Genomic DNA, 27,951 nt, shown 5'->3' on the forward strand with positions numbered 1-27,951 from the left:
TCTCCTGCGTGGAGTCTGCATGTTCTCCCCGTGTCTGGGTGGGCTTCCTCCCACAGTCCAGAGACATACTGGTTAGGTGGATCGGTGACGCTGAATTGCCCCATCCACAATACGATGAACTGGCACCCTGCCCAGGGTTGTCTTCCTGCCTTGCACCTTGTCCTTGCTGGGATAGGCTGCTCGGGTTCGAAAATGGACGAATGGATAGATGATGTTTTATTGGGGGGTATTCAGCCACTGAAAGACGGTCGCCTAACGATTCCAAACACAAGAACTCCAGGAGACAGGGAGATGTCCAATAGATCGCAGCAGATGTACTGCACCGAACTGCCCCGCCGTTACGCTATGGAGGGCACAGCGATGGGCACTCACACCAGCAGAAAGATGCCCGTTCGCAGTACTCCTCGTCAAGCGCTGCCCCCAGTGGAGCTCGTGGCCCCCTGTCATTCGACACCGACATTAATGCCTCCTTCGGCTCTTTCTCTTTATCGCGAATCTTCAGCTCTTAACTCCCTCGACCAGCACGGGCACTCACACCTCGTGCGTTCAGAAAGACGCAGCCACGGAGCGCCGGAGACTACACTTCCCAGGATGCACCGCGGTCGTGTCTCCGCGCAGGTGCCGTGAGAGCTCGTCCGACAGTCCTCTGTACCACACCCCCAGATGGGAGGCAGCAGCAGCATCTGAAACGTGAAAGCCGCGTAGAGGATGGAGAGATCGAGGGAGTCGGCGTGATAGATGAGTGCGTGCGGAGCCGAAGGGCCAAACCAGAAAGAAGCCGCGCAAGGAAAAAAAGAAAAAGCGAGCGACCTGGAGGGGGTGGGGGTGCGGGCAGACGCGATTCGCCATCTCGGAATTAAGGAATTGCTGAGGCGCCGCCAGCCCCGCTCTGCCCGCGCTGCCTGTAAATGGAGCTGGAGAACATCGTAGCGAACACCGTGCTGCTCAAAGCCCGAGAAGGTGAGCCTTCGTGGTGGGGGGGAGAGAGCGGGAGGACCGGTAAGGAGTGTATGGGGGGGGGGGTGCAGTAGGAGCCGCTATGATGAGGTCATAAAGACGGGGTGGGCGGTGGAGGGGGGCCTTAAAAGCTCCATTTGCGATGTGCATCTTCTGATCATGACGAGCCGGCGCCGTCCTCACGGTGGCCATTCTCCGCCGCGGATGCCTTTGTGCCATATCGCTCGCTGTCATCTGCTCGCTGTCACCTGCCTGTCCGCCGGTCTGTCTGTCGTTGAATTACCTCCTCCCGCCCCACTCCATTCTCATCCACAAGTGCCGCTTGCCCGGGGGTCCCGCCCTGCCACCACCGACTGCCGGGCGGCATCTTCGGTGGTGAAGACGGCATCACCAAGCTTTGGTTGGATGGTCTCCAAGGGGAAGCCTTTGTTCACTTCAGCATACAGAAGGCCCACACTGTTCACCACAAAGGCGCTATATCATGTCATTGGAACAGCTTGGACGGGACCCCCCTAAATCTAATTACTCCCAAATGACAAGTGGAGTCTGAAGGTCCCCAAAGTGACCAGGGGCTCTCAGTGTTCAGGTGGCACTCAAGCCAGAAAATCACAAATGAATGGATGGCCCGTGGCTGTCGTCAGGCTTTAGATCCGTGCCATTGGTATGCGGACCCTTTGGTGACATTCACGGCCCACCAAGCGGAGGATTTGAACCCGAGCTCCTCCAATTCTGCCTATTTCTCTACCCGTGCTGCAAATTAAGATTCTCGTGGGTTTTCCAAGTGGAGACTTGCAGATGGCATTGCCATCCTTTCCATTCTTGAGGCGATGATGTGCTCACCAGAATTTGCAGTCTATGGGTGGCACTTGGTGGGATCTCTAGGAGGGATAGGAGGTGAGGCTGATGCTCTCACAGTGGGCTTGGAGCTAAGGGGTCTTAGGTGCCAGATGTCCCCTCATAGTCACTGAGGGCACCGTGGAACTGACCTGTGGCCTACAAGGTGGGTGGTGGAATGGACCGAGGAAATGCCCGAGCACAGGAGGACATAAACCCCCCATGGCGCTCTGCCATTTTCAGTACTCCGTTTGCTGCTCATGGGGTCTTACAGCCTTTCAAAATCAGATGACAGCAATGTCACCACAGGCCTGGTGGCATGGAATTATAAGTTTGAAAAAGGTCATCAAGACACTGGCTCACCAGAAGCTTTCCTTTTGCAGTGGATTTCCATGTCTATGCCACATAGGGACTGGCACTGAGCTCATGTGACTTAATGCCACCTGTGCCCCATCTGCATGTGCTGCCATACAACTGAATTATGAAAGTGCGATGCCACTAATGGTTCTCTTATCATCAGATGTGGGTGCGGGCACACTTGTACCCGGTCATTGCACACACCACACAACATTGAACTGGGTGGTGCTGCAGGTAAAGAGGGAATCAAGAAATCTGACCAAGAGAGGGCACTGGGAAAAGGGCTGGCACATGCCACTCTTTGTAGGCTTTAAGTGAGCCTCAGATGAACTCTTAGTGGGCCTGGTACATCCTTGCCATTGTGCCATGACAGCTGCCAGCCTTGCCTTTAACACTAACGTTTACATCTGCTTGTTTGGCTGACACTTTTATCAAAGGTGACTCACAATTGGCACACAGGCAGGTGGCATGACTTGCTCAGGGTCACACACAAGTGTCAGTGGTGGGATCTGAACCTGCAGGTCCAAAGCCTTCACCACTGTGCCACACTGCCTGCTGACCAAAAACCACACATGTCAGGAACAGGTGGTGCCACCTGCTGGTGTGCCAGTGTCATGGCAGACTTCCACAGTGGCACTCCAGGAGTGACCACTAACCCCACTGAGGAGGTCCTGAGCACGTGCTGGTGGAGACGCGGACAGAGTGGTACTGGCAGTGGGCTGCTCTGACTTCTCTGGGCCTCCATCAGTCGCAGTAAATCAGAGCCCACATATCAGGATAGAGTGGCACTGAAGAGCGATGACAGCGGTGCCCAACCTGAACCAATTCACTGGCTTGACTGCTGCTTTGTCATTTGGCTTGGTGGCACCCCCTGCCTACAGCTCACCAACCATCACTACGCCTGTCTGTGACCCTGAAGCCATCTAGTAGTGCCCAGAAACTGCCACACAATACGCATTCCATTGTATTGTGCCCCATTGGTATCCATGGGCGAGGCTCATTCTGCACAATAGTGTTACCTAACTAGACCTCTGGGTAAGGCTCACCCAGCCCTGTGACGCCCCCATGTGTGTCCCTGGGTGAGGCTTATTCATCCCTGTGGTGCCCCCTGTCCAGGACTCTGAATGAGGCACCCCCTTATGTGTAACTGTGAATAAGCTTAGTTGGCTCTATGGTGCCCCCTACGTGTAACTCTGGGTGAGGCTCATTCTGAAATGTTTCAGATGGTGGCACTGCAGCTCATTTTCACATGATGCCCTCCCTCTCTCCTGGGTATGACGTTAATCGGCACCCAGACTTGCATGCAGGTCCTCCAATTTACAGGGAAACCTTGGGGGTTGGTGGCAGGATTGGCACTCCAGCCAGCGTCTCACTCTGCTCCAGCGTGGTGCTGAGGTGTCACCCGCTGCACTTGCGTCCCAATCCAGGCGTTCGTCATATGCTGGGTGTGGCAGCGCGCTATCAGTGCATGCAGCCAACCTCCTCCTCCCTTACTGTGTCCCTGCCATGCGATGGGCTGCCAGTCAGTGCCAACATTAGTGATTGCCTGGCATGCCCTCAGTGATCTTTGCCACCGCTTGTTGTTACCTCTTGAACGCACCAACATGCCTGTAATTCAGAGGGTATGCGCTTCACACCTTGTGTTCATGTGTGGTCTTTACCCGCCATGACTCCACCAGCCTGTGCTCTAGCTGTGCCAGTGAGGAGCCCAGTCGGCACTATATACAAGTAGGACAGCGGGCGTGTGTGGCAGCATCCTCTCTGTTGCTCAAGGTGTCGTAACGGCGCCATCTTGTGAAGAACACAACATAAAGGCAGACACTTGGTTTCCTGCCTGGCAGTGCCTCGCTCTTCACCTCTGGGGTCGTCTTTCACCACATCTGCCAAGTTTGCCTACTTGGCACCAGTCACAGGACCAGGTTGCCATGGACACCGCGCTGCTGACTGGCATGTCCTCCGTCCTCTCACTACATAGACTTAGCCACATGTGATGCCCCTCATTGTGCCAGCACTCCCTTTTACTTCAGGCACCCTACAGGGCTGCATGGTGCCCCCTAGTGGCGGGTGACCTGTGGCAGTAAAAATCCAGCAGGCTCATCGTGAGGCCCACATTTAGCTTTCTGTTGCTCTGTCATCCAGTGAGGTGACCCAGAAGATGGCAGAGCCAATTGCCTATTTCTTTTTCCAAGGCCACACAGATGGCACACACATACACTGGGCCTGTTTCAAGATGCCAAGCCACCTTATCTGCTTGTCTTGGGCACCAGCTTGGAGGGTACAGGTAGTTGAACACAGGTCCCCAGGGCAGTGAGGCCTGTGTGGTTACAAAGTGGACAAGTAGGAAGCACAGGTGGACGTGTGCCAAGCTGTGCCAAGTTCTGAGCCATACAGCTGTGTCTGGTGTCCATGAGACTTGATGGCATTCCTCCTGGCATCTTTCTAAAAATTGGCTTTGCCCGCCATAAGGTCATTGTGGGCAGTATTCAGTAACTAATCTTGGACAGGGTGCCAATCAAGAGTCCCCTCATTTACATCTGAACCCAAGACCCTGGAGGTCAGAGGCTACTCCATGTTGCCATAGTAACGTAGACATATCTGGGGTCAAAGGGGGCTGCGGCCAGATAGTCAGATTCTTGAAGGTCACACATTCCTGGAATTCTCATTTGGTGCCACCATGTTGTGCCACCTCCTTGTTTGATGCCCGTAGTTCGAGGCCTGTTGGTCCCGAGTGCTCATTTTCACATCAGAATCCTCTTTGTCTCCATTTTATCCTTGCCAGCTGTGCCCAGCATGTCCCTGCTGCAGTGGGCACAAGGGAGCCCCAACCTATAGTGTGTGGTGGCATCCAGTTTACCCCTCGTCGGATGGGCATCTGCATGCAAGGGAGCCTCCTTTTGTAACCCAGCATGAGCGAGGCTTAGCAGCCATGGCTCTGGACTGTGTGGCACAAGGCTGCTGGTTCAGTCCCCCTAACTGAAGACTGGCATTGAGGATGCCTGAGACTTGTAGTTACTCAGTTTGTGCCATCTGCTGAAAGCAGGCGTTCTGACAGTGACAAGTGGCACAGAATGCAACGCAGCAGCTCAAAGGCACAGACTGTGACAAAGAGTGCTGATAGGGGGCATCCCAGAGCTGCACAAGTCACAGCAGGGTGGGCATGGGCTTCAGTTTATATGTGTGCAGCAGATGGGCATCAGGGCAGCATCACAGGGGCACACTGGGAGTCGGAGTGGAGATGGCAATGTTGGCAGTGGGTGCATTAGGGAACTGTTCAGTGTGAGGTTGGCACCAGTGGTACTCTGAGGCCTGGCACGCTCTCATTACCGCCCCCTAGTGTGCCTTTTTCTTTCCTGCCACCGCTTCAGTTTTCTTTGTTTGCCGTTCAAGATCAGATTGGATTTTTCTCTCAGCAGATGCTTTGTTTGACTTGCTTGTGGTGCCCGCCACCAGTGCCGGTCCACATTCTCCTTGGCAGGAGTGCCAGCTTGTTTATTTTGTATTTCTTCATCTTGGCCTTTGCCAGCTGCTGCTTTTCCTCTTCACGCCTTTGTATCCCGCTTTTGCCAGGATTGGCATTTCAGACAAAAGACGGTGCCCCCATGTGTCTTGGGTGACAGCTGCCCCCTGGCTAAAGGTGCATATGGCCAAATGGTGACACCACAGTGGCTGTGGTGCCCAGTGGGTGTGGCGCTGCCAGGTGCCACTAGTGCTTGGTCTCCCCCTGAGCCTTCAGCTTTCTTTTGCCTAAACTGCACATTTCTGAAGGGTGCAGCTGAAATGGAGAGCAGAGGTGCCCGTCAGCCTGGCAGACACCGGCCTGTGACGGCCCCAGCAGGCCATTAGGAAGAGCGAGGGGTAATTGTGTGGAAAATGCAGACGCGCGGAGGCAAAAGTGCAAAGAGGCGGGCAGCCACGGCCGTCAAGGTAAATAAAGAGCCATCTGTGCTGGGCGCCGGCTCGGGCACCGGCATCCCAGCCAAACCCACCAGGGGCTCCTTAGTCAGATGACACTTCCACGATCAGCATCTGTCATGAGGCTTGGTGTCGCCCCCTGTCTACAGCTCACCAACAGAGACCCCCGCTTGAACCATCGCTATGCCCGTCTACACTGCCTACCTGTGTAATCATCTGAAGCTGCCCAGAGACTGGCATCCAATCCTCATTCAGCTCTGCGGTGCCCCCATCTTTAACTTGAAGGGGGCTCAATGAGCTCCATGGTGTCTGCAGGTGGCGCTCATTCAGGGACAGGGTGCCCCCTGTCAGTGGCTCCCCAACAAAGACCCCAGTTTGACTCGTTACTACACTCCTGGAAACCCACTACCGCTGCCCACGCAATTTTCATTCTGCCCTGTGGCGCCACTATCTGTAATCCTGGGTGAGGCTCATTGTGCTGCCTTGAACCCAATGCCACATCTGGCCTCCCTGGCACCTTCTATCTGTAATGCCGTGTGAGACTCATTGAACTCCACAGCGCCCCCTGTCTGTCGCTCTGGGTGAGGCTCCTTCAGCTCTGTGCTGCCCCCTGTCTACTGATCACCTACAGAACTCGGTGTCTGTACCTCTAGAGTGGTGCCCACCTTACTGCCCCTAACACCCGCACCATCCACTGGACTGCCAAACCGGCGCACGCCCTGCAGTGGACGGAGGTCAGAGGTCATGAGGATGGCTGGCTGAACTCCCGTGTTTGTCACTTTGTGTCACTGTGGCTTGCAGCTCCCACAGTGCCACACTCTGCCAACTTGGAGACATTTTGATCTCTTGCTGCCTTTCCTTTTATGTTTCGGGTTAGGCTGTGACGTGTTAGCTTTTATAGCGCCCCCTTCAGTTTGACTTTATTGACTCCCACTTGCCTGCCAGGATCGACTCGGCTTGTTCATTTACACGTGTAGCTGGTGGGCACCCAGGTGGTGTCAGGACTGGCGCGCCATCTCGGGTTCTAATCCTGCTTGTGGAGACTTTGCATGTCTGCCACCCCCCCCCCCCCACACACACCCTGGAGATGCTCAGGTTGGGTTAAGCACCCCCTTGTAGTGGTGGCGGGTGCCCAGTCCACGGGTGGGTTCCTGCCTTGAACCCTGTGCCACTTCCAGCCCCCCCACATCGCCCACCACACTACTAGGGTTTGTCAGGTGAGTGCCGGACAGTTTCATTTGCACACAGCGCCCCCTAATGTGTTTGGCATGCCCAGCCCGTGACGCTGATTGGCTGCTGCTACTTTCCTCATTGATTCCAGGTAAGTGCTCTTGAATTTGTGTCACTCAATGCCACTCAGTGCCCCCTCCATTTATTTGACAGGTGGAGGAGGAAAGCGGAAGGGCAAAAGTAAGAAGTGGAAGGAGATCCTCAAGTTCCCTCACATCAGCCAGTGTGAAGAACTACGGGAGACACTAGGTAAGTGGCACAGTGTGCCCGAGATGGCTTCAGGGTGAGTGCCAGGATATTCCAGACATGAAAGACACTATATCAATTAAGGCTAGATGTCAAATACAAGAAGTGCCAACAGGAAATGCTAAGATAACATATCAGTGCCCCCATAAGGGGATCCAGGAGGGAGGCCTTGGCAGCAAGGAAGAAACAGACTGAAATGTGGCGGCGGTGCCAGTCATGGCAGGAAGGGACAAAACATGGCACAGCTACTTGGAATTCAGGTTGGCGCTGCCCAGCACCTGTCAGGCGAAGAAACAGTGAGAAGTGGACAATGCAGAATTAGTGAGAAAGAATCTGAAGTGCGTTGAGCACAGGAAAGGCGCCATATAAATAACAATGCCATCTGGTGAAGGAGCCAGCAGAGAAAGACGTGCAGTGACAGTCGTCCTCCACCAGGTGGCACCCCGCCTGCTCGTTTGTATTATGAATTCAGCTTGCCGGGGGCGGAGCCTATGCAGGCTCCATTCAATGACACTGAACTGAGACAGGCTGGGCAGAGTGAGGTGGCTGTGTCACCCTGTGCCAACCACCGGGGTCATCCTAAAGATCTGTGTCACCCCCTTTCTGCTTCACACTCGGGTGACTGGGCATGTTGTGTGTGTGTGTGTGTCTGCACGCCCAGAGGTGGCAGTGCACGTCGCTATATAAAGCACTGGCATTTCTGTGCCCGCTGACCGCTGTGCCTCCTTCTCCCCAGACAGAGACTACTCCAGCATCTGTGACAAGCAGCCCATCGGACGCCTGCTCTTCCGGCAGTTCTGTGAAGCCCACCCGGAGCTGCGCCGCTGCATAAAGTTCCTCGACTCGGTGGTGAGTAGAAGCCGTGGCACTGGCCTGGGCATGGGGATGGAGTAGAGACCACCGCGGCTACCCGTGTTTGGCTCACTGGCTTCCTGGGCACATGAAGGGCCATCAGACAAAAGAGGGTCCATCCATGTTCTGATGCCAGGTGGGACGCTGGTGCCAGCAGGAGAAGAGGAGGAAGCCCAGCGCTTCTCTTGTTTTTATGGTGTCTGAGGACTCACTGATTCAAGGACCACTCGTGACAAAGGGGTGAATTACTGGGTCTGCTGTCAGGACTGGTCACTCCGTTACTGGACCTGTTTGTGCTGCTTGGGAAGGTGGACAGTCCACTTTTGGGCTTTGCCCCTCCTCCGTCAGTCTAGGGACAGGTCACTCATCTGCTTTAGGACTGTGGGGTCACTCCGTGTTATTGGGAAAGGCCATCACCCTTTTAGAGACGGTCAGCCCAGTGTCCGGGCTTAGTCACCAACTGGTTAACTGTTTACTCTTGTGTTGAGTGACCAGTCCAGTTGTGGTCATTGACTTAGGACTACTTGCTCCATTTTTGCGCCTCTTCTGGGCTGGTCAGTCTATTTAGTTTGGTGTGGTCACTGTATGTTATTGGGCCTGACAGTGCTGGTAGGAATGGTCACTCTTTTAGAAATGGTCGGTCCATTTCTGGGACTTGGCAATGACCTTTCAGGGCTGGTCACTCTTTGTGGAGTAATCTGTCCCTTTACAGCCCTGAAAGGTCATTGACTTGGGACTAGTTGGTCACTCTTTGCAGTGTGGTCACTTCATCACTGGGCCTGACAGTGCTGGTAGGACAGGTCACTTTTTAAGGAGTGACCAGTCCCATCGTGGCCCTGGTTGGTCTGCTCACATCATTTCTGAGACTCCTGGCTACTGAGGGTCTTGCCACACAGCCCCCCAGTGGTGACGTTGGCCCTCGGTCCCAGGTGGTCACTTTTGCTGTCTTTGTCTTCACCGAGCTCTGTGTGCCCTCTGATGTGCCCGTCCTCTCTGGTGCCCTCTTGTGTCTCCGCAGGCCGAGTATGAAGTCACTCCGGATGAGAAGCTCGCCGACAGCGGCCGTGAGATCGCCAGGCGGTTCCTCAGCCAGGAGGTAAGCAGTCTGCCATCGTAGAGCCCCGCCGGGCACAAGCACTCATCCTGGCACCCTGGCGACGTTGCTGACCTCTGCTGTTTCTGTCCCCCAACCCACAGTCTTCAGAGTACGTCAGCCATCTTCCCGAGGAGCTCGTGTGTCGCACGAAGGAGACGCTCGAAGTCAAGGCCAGCAAGGAGCTCTTTGCCCAGTGTGTCACGTGAGTGTCCACCATCTTGAGAGCTGAGGGTCTGCAACAGGAGGACGGGACCCTCTGGCAGGACGGACAGAATCTCACAGCTGCCTTATTGCTGGGGCTGATTGGAATTGAGGGCCTGAGAGTGGCACACCTCAGCGCTGGCACTCTGGGGTACTTGGGCACTTTATGAGGGGGGGGGGTTTAAAAACAAGCCACCTAACGCAATGGAACTTCAGCCAAAAATGAGTTACGGAACAGAGAGACAGACGCTGGCACACTGCCAGTTTGCTTTTCAATTATTTTGGCATTGCCTGCCCAACGTGATCGTTTGCATATATACAGTACATACATAAACATCGGGTTCAATGCCAGTCCATTGGAGGGCAGACTCATGCCAGGTATAACTCACAGGCTAGTTGGACAGCCACACAGTTGTAGGGAGGACAGATACAGTAAGACTTGAACCCGGGTCTGGTGATGCTGCCACCCACTGGTTAATGACCTCACCACAAGCACACTGGGCATGTGCTGTAGTAAACGTGCTGGTAAGGCGCTATATGCACATGCGGTATACATCACCGTGGTCTCTAGAGGACTGGCATGACCCATCTGTGCCAGGCAGTTGTAACATAACAAGTCCAAGGTGGACACCTTCATCAGCACTGGCACTGAGTGCCCATGTTCATTTGAATCAAGTGAGCCCGCTAGCGTCTCGAGTTTTTCAATTACTCAGCCTTCTCTCGTTTGATGCCCCTCATGCCCGGTACTGTCAGCTCATCCATAACTCGGATGTTTCAATCGCCAGCAGTGAGCCTGGAATGTGTGGCTTGGTGGGACACTTTGTGAAGCCCCCTGTAAGGCGCTATATAATGACAGGTGCAGATAGGAGGTGCTAGAGAGCTGAGCGAGGGTCCATCGACAAGTAGAGCAGGGCTTTAAATGAAGAGAGCCAGCTCTGAAATGGTGTAGTAGGTGGGATAGCGATGGAGAAAATCCTAAGTTGTGCGGGTAACACCCACACGCCAAGCCTGAGCTGGGCAAACGTGGAGAGCACTGAGGTTCAAGACAGGCTGGGCATGAAAGGATCACATGTTGTGGAGTTGAGTAGCTGGACCAAGGCTTAAGATTGTGAGACTGGACTGGCGTAGTTGGCAGGATACCCAGAAAGAGACAAGTTATGCAGGCCACACCCACAAGACCAGACCGAGTTGAACCAAGGTTTGATACAAATGGATCAGCTATGGTGAGACTGGACTGGCGTAGTCAGCAGGATGGCCAGCCAACAGGGAAAGGCTCAGGTTGTGCAGGTGAGGGTTGGGTTTTAATGTCGACTAAGACCAGGGTTCATGAACCACATGTTGAGTTCTTATGAATTATGGAGGAGCGATGGCCGAGGGCTGAGGACAAGTCAAAGAGGGAAAGCCCCAGGGAACTGCTTGACGTCTTCAGGTTTTGAGATGCGACAGAAGGTAACTGGAGTTGGGTCATTCAGGGGGAGGAGTAAAGGGAGACCTTTAAGGACAGATGGCGTGGGCACCGTCCCGTTTGGGCTGTTTAACCCTTTGCGTCTCCCCAGGTGTGTCCAGAGCTTCCTGAGCGGTGAGCCTTTTCTGCAGTTCCAGGACTCTGTGCAGTTTGACCGTTTTCTGCAGTGGAAGTGGCTGGAGAGGTAAGTAAGTGTCACTCGCTGCCAACGGCCTTGGTATTCCTGCCCAGAAGTGGCTAACCTCATCTGTCCCCCTTTTGTCTTCCAGGCAGCCCGTCACAAAGAACACCTTCCGACAATACCGGGTCCTCGGGAAAGGAGGCTTTGGCGAGGTACGTGGCAGGTTTCAGCTGGTTTGAATGTGGAAGTGGGCATCTATCACGAAAGTGAGCACCAAATGGGCTGGCAGGCCTCTGCATGCGCCACTCGACTGGAGGACGAGTTACCAGCTACACACATGTGCTCCATAGCAGGAGCGCCCCCTGGTGTCTTGGTAATGACTCAGGTGAAAGAGGGCACATCCAGGCCTTTGGCACAGCGTGAGTGGCATGCTGTGTGGCATGCTGAGTGTCAGCCCCAAACTCCATTGACTATCCTGCTGGTACCAGTCCTGGTCCCCATTCCCACGTGCTGCTTCTCTGCCAACTCAGGTATGTGCGTGCCAGGTCCGTGCCACAGGGAAGATGTACGCCTGCAAGCGGCTGGAGAAGAAGCGCATCAAAAAGAGGAAGGGAGAGGCCATGGCACTGAACGAGAAGCAGATCCTGGAGAAAGTCAACAGCAGGTTTGTAGTAAGTATCGGCGGGCGTGTGCCCAGCGGGAGGTGCTCTCCCTGGTGCCCACCCCACCCTCACTCTCTCTTCTTGCAGGTCAACCTGGCCTATGCCTACGAAACCAAGGATGCCCTCTGCCTGGTGCTCACCATCATGAACGGCGGAGACCTCAAGTTCCATATCTACAACATGGGCAACCCCGGGTTCGAGGAGGAGCGGGCACTGTTCTACTCTGCCGAGATTCTTTGCGGCTTGGAAGACCTGCACAGGGAGTCCATTGTGTACAGGTGGGGGCAGGACCGAGTACCCATGTGGTACACGGGCTTCTGTGCCCACTGTATTGCTGATGGCCTCTCTTTGATGTTTTGATTTTCAGAGACTTGAAGCCTGAAAATATCCTGCTGGATGATTACGGTAAGCGTGTGCCCACTGATGCCTTCTGGGCACACAATATACAGAGGGCACAAAGAGCATGCTCTGCATGGGACTGTGGGACTGTGTCTGTCCCCTCGGTATGCCAATGACTGTCACCTGCTTTCTCTCTTAAGGCCACATCCGCATATCTGACCTGGGGCTGGCAGTGAAGATCCCCGAAGGTGAAACAATACGAGGCAGAGTGGGCACCGTGGGGTACATGGGTAAGTGGGCAGTATTGAGGGTGCCAGAGTCTCAAGGGTGGCACAGGACTGTTGACTGCATGAAGACCACCTGTGGGTGCCAGCTCCCCACAAGCTTGGTGGTCTGACTGTCTCACAAAAGGTGGCACCGTCTGAGAGGTGGTTGGCATCACCCATGTCCACCAACCATGCTGTGCCACCTCACATGTGCCCATCTTGACCCCTGATCTCCATCCTTTTTCTTTCTTTCCCACCAAAGCTCCCGAAGTGCTCAACAACCAGCGCTACGCCCTGAGCCCGGACTACTGGGGGCTCGGCTGCCTGATCTACGAGATGATCGCCGGGCAGTCACCATTCCGGGGGCGCAAGGAGAAGGTGAAGCGGGAGGAAGTGGACAAGAGGGTCCTGGAGTCCCAGGAGGTCTACTCCGACAAGTTCTCCGAAGTGGCGATGTCCGTGTGTAAAATGGTAGCCACCCCGAGCCTACGCTCAGTGCCCACTCTGGCCCTCGTGCCCGGCGCCCAAATGTTTTCTTGCCCTTCTCAGACTCAGGTCTGCTGCTCTGCTTTTGTCTTGCAGTTACTCACCAAAGACTTCGCCAGCCGCCTGGGGTGCCGAGGAGAAAATGCCAGCGAGGTGAAGCGCCACCCCTTCTTCAGGACCATCAACTTCAAGCGCCTTGAAGCGGGCATGTTGGAGCCCCCGTTTGTTCCAGATGTAAGTAATGCCACCGACACGGGAACTGGCATGAGTGAGTTGCCAGTGCGGGTGCCCCCCCTTTGTTAGGCCCTCACATGTGTGGGGGAGAGCTGGCTCTTTTAGGCAGGAGGGTCTCAGAAGTGATGGTGTTTTAGAGTGCCCGTCACTATGTGCTTTACTGTAGATGATTATTCACACAATGGGTGAGCCTGGCATGATGACGCTTTGGGTTTTTGATGCCCCAACTACCTGCTGTTTGGTGTCCACCATCTTCATATTGGAAGGCAGAGATGGATACCAACTCAGACCCATGTGTTTCCTTTCCTCACATGTGGCACCTTTGCCAGTCTAGCTGGTGGCCTACCTCGGCCATGCCAGTCTGTTTCACCCAATCCCAGTGCCCTCTCTTTACTGTTTTCCCCCCTCCAGCCCCGGGCCGTCTACTGCAAGGACGTTCTGGACATCGAGCAGTTCTCCACCGTCAAGGGTGTGAACCTCGACCAAACCGACGACGACTTCTACTCCAAATTTGCCACGGGCTCAGTGCCGATACCTTGGCAGAATGAGGTGAGTGCCAGTGCCACAATGGGGCTTGGGGGTCTCTCCTCCAAGCCTAACCAGCCACTGACTGCTCGTCTTTCCCACTCCAGATGATAGAAACCGAGTGCTTCAAGGAGCTCAACATGTTTGGAGCAAATGGGGGTCTCCCTCCAGACCTCGACAGGACCTGCACACCCGAGCCCCCCAAGAAGGGCCTGCTGCAGCGGCTCTTCAGGCGGCAGGTAAGCTACAACCGGGGGGGTGGGGCGCCATCAGGGTCGAGACAGACACCTAGACGTTGCCATGGCAACTTGGCTCGGTCACTTCAAAAGACAGCGAGCAGTGGACAATGACGGTCATCCAGGTGACAACACGAGGGGAGGGGGTCTCACTCTTCAGTACGCCCCCTCCATGAAGCACAAACGCTAATCTGAAGATCTGCTGAGGAATTCTCTGGGGGCGGCGGGTATCAAACGCGGTGGTCTTTGTACCGGGGGTCTTCCCCGAGTGTGTGTGGCATCATTGGTCTCATATGGGGACTTCAACCAGGGTGAGCCACACCACCCATCCCTTTCCTCCATGCCAGGACGTGGACGCAGGTCTCAGGAGTTACAAGTTCTCAGCTTTGCCAAGCACTAGCAATGGTGGTCTCTGAAGAATCTGAGACATTTTCAGGGGTCGTTGTTGGAAGACCCCCCCCCCTGCCCCCCTGTGTAAATTGTCCAGCAGAGCCAGTCCTGCCCCACAATGCACTGCGGCGCTGCGTTATAAGCTTTGGGCTTTATGGAATCCTTAGGAAGTGCTGGAATTCCCAGCTGGCTGAACTTGAACTTCCCGTTGTGGCAGGTGAGCCTGCGCTTCAGGATTTTAACACCAGGTGGCAGCAGACTGACTGGCCCTGTCATTTACATGAAGGGGACTGCAGCCCTGGCACCAGCACCTGCCCGGGTCTCCACTGGCATTGTGCCCAGGCAGTTTCCTTCTTGAATAGCTGGCACCTCTGGTGGCAGTGCCATTTACTCGAAGTCTTTGTCCCAGACTCAGTTGCTGCTGCCCTGCAGTCCATGGTGCTGAACGCAGAGATGAGTGTGTGACGATGATGAGGACCTACTGAAGGGGACGCTGAGGACCACCAGTCTTGATTTGAACCTGGTCACTTGCTGTGACAACTTGTAGAACTGGGCCTACTTCATGGTCCACTTCATCCATCTCATGACATGTCCCCCTGCCCTATGTGCCACTGCTAGTGTGATACACGACCCCCCAGTATATGCCATACCCCCATCCCCCACCAGTAGGGGGCACCACTCCGGTTTTCTGACATCTCTTTTATTTTTCTCCCTCTTCCAGCATCATCAACAGAATGACAGGAGCAGCCCTTCCAACTCCAAGGCCCACTCTAATCACCATGGCAACTCCAATCACATGACGTCCAACTCCACGGAGGGCAGCTAGTGGGGGGGGGGGGGGGGCGGAGTCTCAATGGCACCTGTCCGAGGTGGGAGCCACACTTGCACTCAGGTCAAGATGTCGGAGTTTGGTCTCATCGTCGGACCACTGCAATAGAAATGACTTGCACGTCTTTATGAGTCGCCTGCCCACCCACCCGCCCACCAAGATGGGGGAGAACTTTTAAAAATTCCTCTTGACGTCCCCGTTTACATTTTGTACATTTGTATCCAAATGAATCTGGGATGAAATCACCGAGTGGACGGTCTTCCACGCGGGTAGAGGTGGCACAAGGGGGTGGCACGTAGACTTCCCTTGAGAGACCCTGCGTGTCCACGTGTGCCGCGCTGTCTACACGTGCATGTGTGCGCCTGAGCCACAAGAGGGCGGCATCCCCATCGGACCCTGAGGTGGGGCCTCCCGCTAGTAGAAACACACAAGTGGAGGAGGTAGGAATTGGAATGGAGCGGGAGTGCCGTGAGGTGTGTGCCGGAGGGGAGGAGTTTGTGTGGGAGGGGAGGAGTTTGCATGTGTGGAGGGGAGGGGTTTGTATGTGGAGGGGAGGCGTTTGTATGAGAGGGGAGGAGTTTGTGTGGGAGGGGAGGAGTTTGTGTGAGAGGGGAGGACTTTGTGTGAGAAGGGAGGGGTTTGTGTGAGAGGGGAGGAGTTTGTGTGGGAGGGGAGGGGTTTGTGTGAGAGGGGAGGGGTGTGCGTCGGAGGGGAGGGGTTTGTGTGAGAGGGGAGGGGTTTGTGTGGGAGGGGAGGAGTTTGTGTGAGAGGGGAGGAGTTTGTATGTGTGGAGGGGAGGAGTTTGTGTGGGAGGGGAGGAGTTTGTATGTGTGGAGGGGAGGGGTTTGTGTGGGAGGGGAGGAGTTTGTGTGTGGAGCGCGAGCGGCATGGTGACCTCAAACCGGAGTTGCTTTGGTTTCTTTGTTTGATTTTTTTTTTTTTGGATTTCAATTCATTTGAATAAAAAAATATTTTATGAAGCTCATGTCCCAGCTGACACTTTGACAATACACGTGGAATCAGTGCGGCATGCCAGTGGGCCGAGTGGGACAGTCACTGTCACCAGTTGGCTTTAGTAGTCATTTAAACTGCCAGCCTGCTGATGAGCTTCATGCTGCCTCCTACTGCCAGAATTCAGTTGGCAAGGAGAGAAGGGCCAAACTGGCAGGGGCGGGACTGGGCAGTGCCAAGGTATCAAATCAACCTGAAATTCCAAAGACAAAATGCCAACCAAACTCTTCACTCAAAGTCCCGACTCCCTAAATTTGGGCAGAATACACAAACCAGAAAAGTTGGGGTGCCAAGCCTGCCATCATCTTATACCCGGTCCCCAATTAACAATGAAGGCCTCTGTCCTGGAAAAATGATCCCTAAACTTCTGGTGTGAAAATACATCAAATGAACAATAAAAGGAGAAATGAATGCAAAAAATTACAGAAATAAAAGCCAGGTTGTTCAAAAGCACCCAATCCTAACATCCAGAGGGCACCTGCCACACCGTTCACCGCCAGCAGTGGGTACCTTGATAATAATAATAATGATACATTTTATTTATATAGTGCCTTTCTCATGCCACCTCTCTGCTGCCCCCTGGCAGAGGCTCACTGCATTGCTCACTCCTGCCCCCTACAGAATGCCAGCAGTGTAGCCCCCCAATCCAGCAGATTCTGTTACATTTCTTGCTGCTGCCCCCTAGATGACAGACATTCAAACTACAGAGCCTCTGCTCTCTGCTGCCATCAAGGAGATATTGGCAGCCCAATAGATTCTGTCACACTTGTCACTGCTGTCCCCTAGAAGGTAGCACAAACTGGCTGAGCTCACTGCTGCCCCTACAGGACAGCCATTGAACAGACAGACCCTCAGCTCTCTGCTGCCCCCATCGAAGATACTGGCAGTGTGACTCCCAGTCCAACAGACGCTGCCCCCTAGAGGACGGCTGTGCCTCCGCTCTCTACTGCCCCCTAGTGGACACCCACTGCATAGCTCACTTCTGCTTCCCTAGAAGATGTTGGCAGTGTGGCACAAGGTCCAGCAGAAGCTGTTACAACACTCCTCACTGCTGCCCCCTAGTGCATAGACACTGGCTATCTGGCTGCCAGTTTTACAGATGCCAATATGCTCGCCACTGCTGCCTCAAGTCTCTGCTGCACTGCACACCTCCTTCCTTCCCCAGTTGTATGGCTCAGAATACAAAGGATGCCAGTGCACTTCTCACTATTGTCCTCTAGGGGACAGCATTTGTACAGGCACAGCCTCAGCTGTCTGTTGCCCCCCTGGCTGATACCCCCTGTGTAACTCACTCCTGCCCCATAGAAGTCAGACGCTCACCACCCCACAACAGGCCCTCAGCTGCTCAGCACATGCAACCAGTGAGATATCTGCCCCCCAGCCCACTGCTCCCCCTCGCCCACCTCCCCCCCCCCCCCCCCCTTTATGCCACATTTAGCGCTCCATTACTGTGGAGGTGACGAGCCACTGGGTCACAGTGCAGCTGTGTGAACCAAATGCAGACTTCGTCTTTCTTCCCTGAAATAGTAAACTGGCAAAGGCAGGGCACACCATGGGTACCTCCTGCATGGGCACCAGAGCAGCTCCTTGGCCATGTTGTAGCTCGTGTGGATCTACAGATCTGAGAGACAGTGTGTGGCTTCACTTACTTTGGGACAATGTGACATTGACCACCACCACCTTATGGGCGCCTGCTCCAATGCAATCTACAGAAGTGCAGTATGCCCAAGCTTGCCCTTTGATATATATGCCAGCCAATAATGCCAAGTGCCCATCGTACAAAAGCAGCAAACTCATGACTATATCATTACTACTAACTCAACGTCTACTAGCTCCGCCCACTCATAAGTGTATAGTCCTTTAGCCCCGCCCATTCACCTCAGCAAATCTCTTGCTCCTCCCCAAGTGCCAGCTGCCAGCCAGTAGCTTCACCCAAAAGAGGCCACTCGGACACACCCACTGTCCTCCAGAGAACTGGCCCCGCCCTCTCTCTCAGCTAGCCCCGCCCATCGCTCGCCATTCTATAGGTCAGGAGTTCCACACCAAAAAAACACCACAACGCCAGTTCAAAGTGCAAAGCCATGTATTAAACAGACAAGGCGAGCTCACGACTTGAAGACACGCCAGCTGGTGATGCCCTGTGCCAGCTTGTTCCAGCAGTCACTTCGGCACCATTTGTAGAAATCCAGCATGCTGTAGGACTTCATTGCCCCCTCGCAGCCTTTCATGGGACCCTTACAGGCCTTGACGGCACCGCCCACCCGGAGGTCACTGCAGCTATTATGGCGCCTCACCCGGCCGCAGTGCCGGGGTCCCGATACCCCCATAGTGGTGCTCGGCCGGCGCAGGCTCTCCAGGTTCTTCAGCTCCATTAGCCTTCCATTGAAGTAGTCTTCCATGGTCTTGTCCTGGAAGCCCCCCCACACCCGAGACCTGCCAAACTCTTGCTGGAACAGCAGGCTCCCGTGGACCAGATTTTCAACGGGGGAAGCCGTCTCGACCTTCGGGAACGGAAAGGAATTCCGCTTTGCTGGTCGCACAGAGACCACCGGACTGGAATGAGTGCTGCTGGGCAGACTCCTGCAAGCCTGGGCACAAGAACACAGAAATGAGCGGTGTCGTCCCCTGGGTCCCGCGCCCGTAAACCCCCACCTGTCGTCACACACCTGCATGTCCTGAAAGCCCGGGTACTCGGGGATGCTGGGCAGCGTGCAGACACTGGTGCTGTTGGACCTCTTGCGCCCCATCCAGCGCCGGCTGTAGCCTCTGTGCTGCTGGGCGGCGGTTCTTCGGTACGGCATGACCGCTCGGTGGGCTCCTGCTGGCGTGACTGACCGGCTGATCGCCACTGGACAGGCAGCCTTCTGTCAAGGTGTCAAGTGGGATTAGTGAGGTGTTGTGACGCGGCTTCCAGTGCTGGGGGGGGGGGGGCCCTGACAAAACACGCAGTCAACAGAAGGCCAGACGGCCGGATGAGTGGATTAGTGCCCGAGTGCCAGATGGGGGGCTTAAGGGGTGAGGAAAACACCAGCTGCTCCACAGCCTGTCGTTCCCATCACTTCAGGGTCTGCGGTAACAAAAGGCGCTATACCTGTAGACTGGCACCGACACACACACACCACCCATTTTAGGGTGTGAGAAGGAGGCAAAGCAAAGACCCAAAATAACCGAGGGCATGCGTGTGTGGTCAGCCTGGCACAAGTGAAGTGGCACAGGAAGGAGGGCACAGCGCCCACTGGGTCACTAAAAGAGAGTCGCTCAGTGGGTAAAGAAAGCCTGAGCTCTGACACACTTCTACGGCCAGAGCAGCCATCTGTCCAGCGTGGGCATCAGGGCTGGTCAGCTCTCTGCCGATAGGATAAGCGAGGAGAACACACAAAAGTGGATGGATGGAGACCACCGCTAAAATACCACGTCACCCAATGGGATACCTGGACTGGGGGCCATGCAGCTGGTAGTCTGCCAATGTAACTTGGCCAAGGAGGTAAAAGGAGTTCTGAGGGTCCTCACCGTGTGGGTGAAGGGCAGCCATTGAATACCTAAGGGAGCTTCATCCGGTCCGGGGTCAACATCAGGGTGAGGCAGGACCAGAGCAGGATGAGGACTGCATGGTACCCACGGGTATGGAGAGTGAGACACACACACACTCACTGTGGGCAGCCATGAGGATTAGTGACATTCAGTGCATCTTTAATAAATGGTGGCCTGGTATGACAAGCCTGCTATGGAGTGTCACTCTGACATATTCAACAGACAGTGCAACATATGCCTTCATTTCTAAATCATCATCATCATCATCATCACTAGGTGCCATGGCTCGCTTTGCATTGTCGTTGTGCTCTGCTTGCTTTTGGTCTCATCCTTGTGCCACATAAACCAATGAGAAGGTCACTTCCCTTTGGGACAAATGAAGTGCCACCTGTCTATTTATAGTGCCTTTCATATGAATCTCTCTAATAGAGAACACCTTTCACATCGGCCTGTCAGTTAGCTTATTATATAGCGACTTTCGCAACCATCTTTCTATTCTAAAGTGTGTTTCATATTTATGTCTCCATTATATAGCACCTTTCACGTCTCCCTCTGTCATTCATCATGAAATGCTCATCACGTTGTTCTGTCACTTCATCATATAGCTTCTTTCACGCTGTCCTGTCTGCCTTTCTGTTATGTAGCATTACTCATGTTTACCTGCCTCCTCTCATATCTGTCTCTCATGTAGTGTCGTCATATCTCTGTACCTGTGATATGGCGCCTTAAACGTCTACCTGTCAATTTACTATATGGTGCCCGTCACATCTACCAGTCAGTGTTTTTATTACAAAATGGCACTCACATCTATCTAGTGTACCCTGTCACATCTACCTGCCTATCATTCTGTTATATAGCACCTTGCCCATCTGTCTCTCTATTATACAGTATGTACCTGTCTGTTGTTGTTTTTATTTTATAGCGCCTTTCACATCTACCTGACATTTCATTCTATAATGTCCTTTACATCAGCCCACCTACACTTCTGTTATACAGCACCTGGCACGTCCATCTTTCTGCTATATAGTGATATATGTATCTAAGTATGTATTATAGAGTACTTGTCAGGGTACCTGTCTAATATCTTTTTTATGATATAATGCCTTTCACATCTATCTATCTATCTATCTATCTATCTATCTATCTATCTATCTATCTATCTATCTATCTATCTATCTATCTATCTATCGATTTCTTCCCATATAGCGCCTCTCACCCTCATCTCTTTCTTGGGCTTTACTTAGAGAGGCGGCTCAGAGGGCTGTTTGTTTCACAGGGACTTCTAGAAGAGGGGCAGCGAGACTCCTGGTCGGACTTGGATTGGTTTCTAGTATCAAGGCCACCTCATCCTAAAGTGGCACACAAACACCTTGTTATTTTGAGAGCCCACCACAGCTGATGGTCTGCTTTAGGACCCCCGGCACAGCATGTGGACCCCCCCGAGAGCAGTTCTGCTCGGCTCAGTGGACCTCTGTGCTCATCTGCTGACTTTTCTTAGAGGTCCCTCAGTGGAGCCACTCGGTGGGTTTCTATGCTGAAGGAAGACGAGCTGAGAGCGGGCGTATTATTTGGGTGGGGACTGATTTGCTGTTGTTGTGGGTATTTTGTCACCACAGTGCGATTGATCCTGTGCCCCCCTCTGTAGACACACACACATGGTGACATGTCAGGTGACACAAACTGCACTTCATTTGTATTAACAGGACCAGCCCATTAACTTTAGGCACATTTGTGAGGGGCTCTGACTAAGGACAGGCGTGGCACACACTACAAGAATTGGGCAGGAGGTCACAACATTCAGGGATACCATGAGTGACAGTGGCCCTTACTTCAGGTGGTCCAACTCCCTGATAACGGCGGTGGAGGAGGATTGGCACAGTCTTCACTCTGCTCTTTAAATGGACGCTATAAAGGCACACTCACACGGCTTAGTTCATCTGGTCAGACACTAAAGTAGACGTCACGTCCCAAGGTTTGTTCGGTTGCCTTCACCGATGTCTGCTGGACTCATCCCAGTGCTTGTCAGGGAATTGCCAGCTACAAACCAGGGTGGTCTACACTGCAAATACTTGAGTCCCCTAAAGGGACAAACAGCACACTGCTGGCACACTTCACCCCTGGCCCTGTCCGGCTCCATACGCCCCTCTAAGTGGTTGGTCACCTCCAAAGTGGCTCAGGTGTCACCAGACTGTGTGTCCTCCCACCCCGTGGGATGGCAATGAGGTCTCACTTTACACACCAACAACTAGAGGAAAGCCCCCTCCTCAGCACAGACCTGGAGGGGTCTACACATGGGGGTCAAAGCTGCTGCCATAGCCTCCTTACATACAAATGAGAAAGGCAAAGGGTGGCAAGGTGACCTGGTGGATGGCGCTCTGGGTGTCCATGAAGGACCCGGTTGGGCAGTGCCCCTCTGCAGTCTCCACTTTCTCCCCATGTCTGCTTGGAGTTCCTCGGATTTTCTTCCCACATTCCAAAACAAGCATGCAGCTATAAAGTGGTCCATTGTGTTTGTGCACACGAGTGTGCCCACTGAAAGCCTGGCATCCTGTCTAGTCTCGGCTCTGCCAAGCACCCAATATTTGCGACAATTCTGACAAAGAACTCGACTCAACAAGCTCCCCAGTCCCATTCACATTCGCATATTCACCATTTGAGGGTCCTTAAAGTCCTGCTGCCCACACCACCCCTTGGTCACCTATTCCAAGTGTCTGTGCTTCTCTCTGTGAAGAACATCTTTGTAATGTTTGTGTGAAGTGTGCCCAAGTGTGTTACCAACCCTGTGCCCATTTATTCTAAATGAGCAGCTGAGCTCCACTGCACTCATTCCAGCCATCAGCGTGTCTCTCACCTCTTACTCGTCTTTTGCTCAAACTGTAAAGGTTCGTCTGTCCTCCTCATTCGCTCCCCAGGGTGTCCAGTCAGCCCAGCTGCTCTTCTCTGGACTTCCTCCTGTGCTGCTTTGTCTTTTGGAATCACGGCGACCAAATCTGCACGCAGCATTCCAGGTGTTGAGACGGAGCAGAAAAGATATGGGAAGGACAAAAGAAAAGAAAGCAAAGGAGCAGCTCAGCACAACGATCAGGCGTACGCAGGTCTGCAGGTCCTTGCTCTTCTTCTTCTTCCTCCTCTGCAGCCAGGAAAAGATACCAAACGAAGATGCCTAACCCTACTACCCATCTTAATGCCTAGGTAAGGCTCCGCCCCTCTCATTACTAGCCCAATTAAAATGGCTTGCTCCCAAGAAGTCTCCGCCCCTTCCATTAGTAGCCCCATAAAGCTGGTCTGCTCCCAAGGAGGCTCCGCCCCTTCCATTACCAGACCAAATAAGCCATTCTGCTCCAAAGAAGGCTCCGCCCCTTCCGTTACTAGCCCCATATAGCCAGACTGCTCCCAAGGAGGCTCCACCTCTTCCAGTACCAGCCCAAATAAGTAATTCTGCTCCCAAGAAGGCTCCGCCCCTTTAATTACCAGCCCCATAAGGCCGTTCTGCTCCCATGGAGGCTCAAAGTGACACCAGAGAAGGACAGAGCCCCTGGTAGTTTGTTGCCTCTCTGTTTGATGGCTGTCTTTTTTGTTGAGATGGCGTAGCTACCGCATTAGCTGTCGTGAAGTGGCTTGAGTTCCAGATGTGCCGCTGCTAAAACACTTCCAAGGTGGCCCACTGGACTTGAACCAAAAGGGGCCGAGATGAATCTTGATAAAATAAAAAGGTTTATTTTCACAAAGGCCACACAAGCCCCAAAGCTCTGAAGAGCACAAGGAGGACCCTGAAAAGGCAAGACGTAACACAGCAACCAAAAGCCCAACTCAGAATTCAAAACTTGAGGTCACAAGCAGAGCAGAGGCTCAAAAAAATATCAACCAGCACCGTCCTGAGACGAAATCCAAAAACAACGATAACAGAGCACAGCGAAATCACAAGTGCAGTGGACTCCACACTCAGTGTATTAATGAACCGCGTGGAATCGGGGGAGGCCCTCCCTTATATAGGGTGGGGTGGGGGCGTTCCTGTTGGTGATGGGCGGGGCTGGGACCACCTACAAAGCACAAGGGACGTAACTAAAGCCCTTCCCCTTTTCTCACATACAATTAGACAGATGTGCATAATAAATTAAATAAACATGAATATGAATATGTTATATAAGATAACGAAAAACCAACAAGAAATGAACCCCTGAAGCCCAGCCAGGGGACACATGCTGGCCAAAACGTGACATGAGCTGAAGAAACAGGCTGGATGGACTGAATGGTCAAAAGTGGCTACCAGGGTGGCAGCCCAGCCTTGTTCTGCCTGCCGACTGTTGTCTGCACAATCACACCGTGTGAACTGTAGAGAGCAGGAGTTCTTGGGGACATTTTGGTCGTAAGTCAGCCCATTCATATTTAGTACTCGAGATGAATGCCCAACCTTTAGATATCAATGGCCAAGCCCTGTGGCTTATAAATACGGATGTGAAAGGAGAAGCCCAGAGTGCAATCAGACTTTCTTCAACACTTAAGGCTTAAGCACCTGACTCACTCCATCTCTCCCACTCCTCTCCCTTCTAATCCTATTCATCCCTACATATGGCGCTCACTGGACTGTTCCCAGCACCCCCCTCTCGTTACATTTGTCCATGACAGTATTGTCTCTCTCATTCCTTGTTTGTTTAAACGCCAACGTGGTCAGTGGCATCCACTGGGGCAGCTGAGAGACCATCAAGCCTGAGCGACTCCTCGACACCAGGGCTACCACGTCTCCTGATTCTCTCCTCCGCTGAATTACAGGGGGGGTCTCTGCTACTTCAGAATGCAGCAGCCAGAACTTCACCAAAATCGGCACATCGTCACACTGCCCTGCCCGCCTGCTCCCCTTGATTGTCAAATTCTAAGAGTGAATGATCTCGCAGCTCCCTACACTGCTGAATGCCTCGCCCTGAACATCTCAGACCTTCACACTCACATTTACTTAATGGTCCATACAAGAAGTGGGGAGGGGGCTTCTCCTGTCAGGTACCAAAAATCTGTTATTACTAGAGATAGATAGATAGATAGATAGATAGATAGATAGATAGATAGATAGATAGATAGATAGATAGATAGATAGATAGATAGAAAGGCACTATATGATAGATAGATAGATAGATAGATAGATAGATAGATAGATAGATAGATAGATAGATAGATAGATAGATAGATAGATAGATAGATGTGAAAGGCACTATAAGATAGATAGAGTGATAGAGTGAAAGGCACTATATGATAGATAGATAGATAGATAGATAGATAGATAGATAGATAGATAGATAGATAGATAGATAGATAGATAGATGTGAAAGGTGCTATATAACAGATAGATAGATAGATAGATAGATAGATAGATAGATAGATAGATAGATAGATAGATAGATAGATAGATAGATAGATAGAGTGAAAGGCACTATATGATAGATAGAGTGATAGAGTGAAAGGCACTATATGATAGATAGATAGATAGAGTGAAAGGCACTATATGATAGATAGATAGATAGATAGATAGATGTGAAAGGCACTATAAGATAGATAGAGTGATAGAGTGAAAGGCACTATATGATAGATAGATAGATAGATAGATAGATAGATAGATAGATAGATAGATAGATAGATAGATAGATAGATGTGAAAGGTGCTATATAACAGACAGATAGATAGATAGATAGATAGATAGATAGATAGATAGATAGATAGATAGATAGATAGATAGATAGATAGATAGATAGATGTGAAAGGTGCTATATAACAGACAGATAGATAGATAGATAGATAGATAGATAGATAGATAGATAGATAGATAGATAGATAGATAGATAGATAGATAGATAGATAGATAGATAGATGTGAAAGGTGCTATATAACAGATAGATAGATAGATAGATAGATAGATAGATAGATAGATAGATAGATAGATAGATAGATAGATAGATAGATGTGAAAGGCACTATAAGATAGATAGAGTGATAGAGTGAAAGGCACTATATGATAGATAGATAGATAGATAGATAGATAGATAGATAGATAGATAGATAGATAGATAGATAGATAGAGTGAAAGGCACTATATGATAGATAGAGTGATAGAGTGAAAGGCACTATATGATAGATAGAGTGAAAGGCACTATATGATAGATAGATAGATAGATAGATAGATAGATAGATAGATAGATAGATAGATAGATGTGAAAGGCACTATAAGATAGATAGAGTGATAGAGTGAAAGGCACTATATGATAGATAGATAGATAGATAGATAGATAGATAGATAGATAGATAGATAGATAGATAGATAGATAGATGTGAAAGGCACTATAAGATAGATAGAGTGATAGAGTGAAAGGCACTATATGATAGATAGATAGATAGATAGATAGATAGATAGATAGATGTGAAAGGCACTATAAGATAGATAGAGTGATAGAGTGAAAGGCACTATATGATTGATAGATAGATAGATAGATAGATAGATAGATAGATAGATAGGAAAGGCACTATATGATAGATAGATAGATAGATAGATAGATAGATAGATAGATAGATAGATAGATAGATAGATGTGAAAGGCACTATAAGATAGATAGAGTGATAGAGTGAAAGGCACTATATGATAGATAGATAGATAGATAGATAGATAGATAGATAGAGTGAAAGGCACTATATGATAGATAGAGTGATAGAGTGAAAGGCAGTATATGATAGATAGATAGATAGATAGATAGATAGATAGATAGATAGATAGATAGATAGATGTGAAAGGCACTATAAGATAGATAGAGTGATAGAGTGAAAGGCACTATATGATAGATAGATAGATAGATAGATAGATAGATAGATAGGAAAGGCACTATATGATAGATAGATAGATAGATAGATAGATAGATAGATAGATAGATAGATAGATAGATAGATAGATAGATAGAGTGAAAGGCACTATATGATAGATAGATAGATAGATAGATAGATAGATAGATAGATAGATAGATAGATGGATAGATAGATGTGAAAGGCACTATAAGATAGATAGAGTGATAGAGTGAAAGGCACTATATGATAGATAGATAGATAGATAGATAGATAGATAGATAGATAGATAGATAGATGTGAAAGGCACTATAAGATAGATAGAGTGATAGAGTGAAAGGCACTATATGATAGATAGATAGATAGATAGATAGATAGATAGATAGATAGATAGATAGATAGATGTGAAAGGCACTATAAGATAGATAGAGTGATAGAGTGAAAGGCACTATATGATTGATAGATAGATAGATAGATAGATAGATAGATAGATAGATAGATAGATAGATAGATAGATAGATAGATAGGAAAGGCACTATATGATAGATAGATAGATAGATAGATAGATAGATAGATAGATAGATAGATAGAGTGAAAGGCACTATATGATAGATAGAGTGATAGAGTGAAAGGCACTATATGATAGATAGAGTGAAAGGCACTATATGATAGATAGATAGATAGATAGATAGATAGATAGATAGATAGATAGATAGATAGATGTGAAAGGCACTATAAGATAGATAGAGTGATAGAGTGAAAGGCACTATATGATAGATAGATAGATAGATAGATAGATAGATAGATAGATAGATAGATAGATAGATAGATAGATGTGAAAGGCACTATAAGATAGATAGAGTGATAGAGTGAAAGGCACTATATGATAGATAGATAGATAGATAGATAGATAGATAGATAGATAGATAGATGTGAAAGGCACTATAAGATAGATAGAGTGATAGAGTGAAAGGCACTATATGATTGATAGATAGATAGATAGATAGATAGATAGATAGATAGATAGATAGATAGGAAAGGCACTATATGATAGATAGATAGATAGATAGATAGATAGATAGATAGATAGATAGATAGATAGATAGATGTGAAAGGCACTATAAGATAGATAGAGTGATAGAGTGAAAGGCACTATATGATAGATAGATAGATAGATAGATAGATAGATAGATAGATAGATAGATAGATAGATAGATAGATAGAGTGAAAGGCACTATATGATAGATAGAGTGATAGAGTGAAAGGCAGTATATGATAGATAGATAGAGTGAAAGACACTATATGATAGATAGATAGATAGATAGATAGATAGATAGATAGATAGATAGATAGATA

At 50.9% G+C, this 27,951-nt stretch overlaps 2 protein-coding genes across 3 annotated transcripts; one reads left to right on the plus strand and one right to left on the minus strand.

The window, feature by feature from the left end:
• The first annotated feature begins 629 nt into the window (after window positions 1-629).
• On the plus strand, window positions 630-15,614 carry LOC114669404 (G protein-coupled receptor kinase 5). 2 transcript variants are annotated; one of them, XM_028825618.2, is made up of 16 exons: window positions 630-960; window positions 7,444-7,539; window positions 8,273-8,385; window positions 9,407-9,484; window positions 9,586-9,686; window positions 11,242-11,334; window positions 11,420-11,483; window positions 11,802-11,942; window positions 12,021-12,211; window positions 12,301-12,338; window positions 12,473-12,562; window positions 12,801-13,009; window positions 13,121-13,258; window positions 13,670-13,807; window positions 13,891-14,022; window positions 15,131-15,613. In XM_028825618.2, exons 1-16 carry the CDS (start codon window positions 909-911, stop codon window positions 15,233-15,235), a joined length of 1,779 nt encoding a protein of 592 aa, XP_028681451.1. In that variant the 5' UTR covers window positions 630-908; the 3' UTR covers window positions 15,236-15,613. The 2 variants fall into 2 exon arrangements, with proteins under 2 accessions (XP_028681451.1, XP_051779183.1); XM_051923223.1 differs by having other exon boundaries at window positions 12,801-13,258; window positions 15,131-15,614.
• Window positions 15,615-18,354: 2,740 nt separating this feature from the next.
• LOC127526735 (uncharacterized) lies at window positions 18,355-19,347 on the minus strand. Its single transcript, XM_051923237.1, has 2 exons — window positions 18,916-19,347; window positions 18,355-18,837 (listed from the first exon to the last, which is right to left on the minus strand). Exons 1-2 carry the CDS (start codon window positions 19,048-19,050, stop codon window positions 18,355-18,357), a joined length of 618 nt encoding a protein of 205 aa, XP_051779197.1. The 5' UTR covers window positions 19,051-19,347.
• Between the last annotated feature and the right edge of the window lie 8,604 nt (window positions 19,348-27,951).

Source organism: Erpetoichthys calabaricus, chromosome 2 (assembly GCF_900747795.2).
Source record: "Erpetoichthys calabaricus chromosome 2, fErpCal1.3, whole genome shotgun sequence".
In the NCBI taxonomy this organism is placed as follows: domain Eukaryota; kingdom Metazoa; phylum Chordata; class Cladistia; order Polypteriformes; family Polypteridae; genus Erpetoichthys; species Erpetoichthys calabaricus.

What these genes read in the sequence shown, in the direction of transcription:
- LOC127526735 (XM_051923237.1), bottom strand. Translation starts at nt 19,050, where the DNA reads ATGCCGTACCGAAGAACCGCCGCCCAGCAGCACAGAGGCTACAGCCGG. An exon ending in CGGGCTTTCAGGACATGCAG is followed by an intron (nt 18,838 to 18,915) that starts GTGTGTGACGAC and finishes TCTTGTGCCCAG; the next exon opens with GCTTGCAGGAGTCTGCCCAG.
- LOC114669404 (XM_051923223.1), top strand. Translation starts at nt 909, where the DNA reads ATGGAGCTGGAGAACATCGTAGCGAACACCGTGCTGCTCAAAGCCCGA. An exon ending in AGAACTACGGGAGACACTAG is followed by an intron (nt 7,540 to 8,272) that starts GTAAGTGGCACA and finishes CCTTCTCCCCAG; the next exon opens with ACAGAGACTACTCCAGCATC. An exon ending in TATCCTGCTGGATGATTACG is followed by an intron (nt 12,339 to 12,472) that starts GTAAGCGTGTGC and finishes TTCTCTCTTAAG; the next exon opens with GCCACATCCGCATATCTGAC.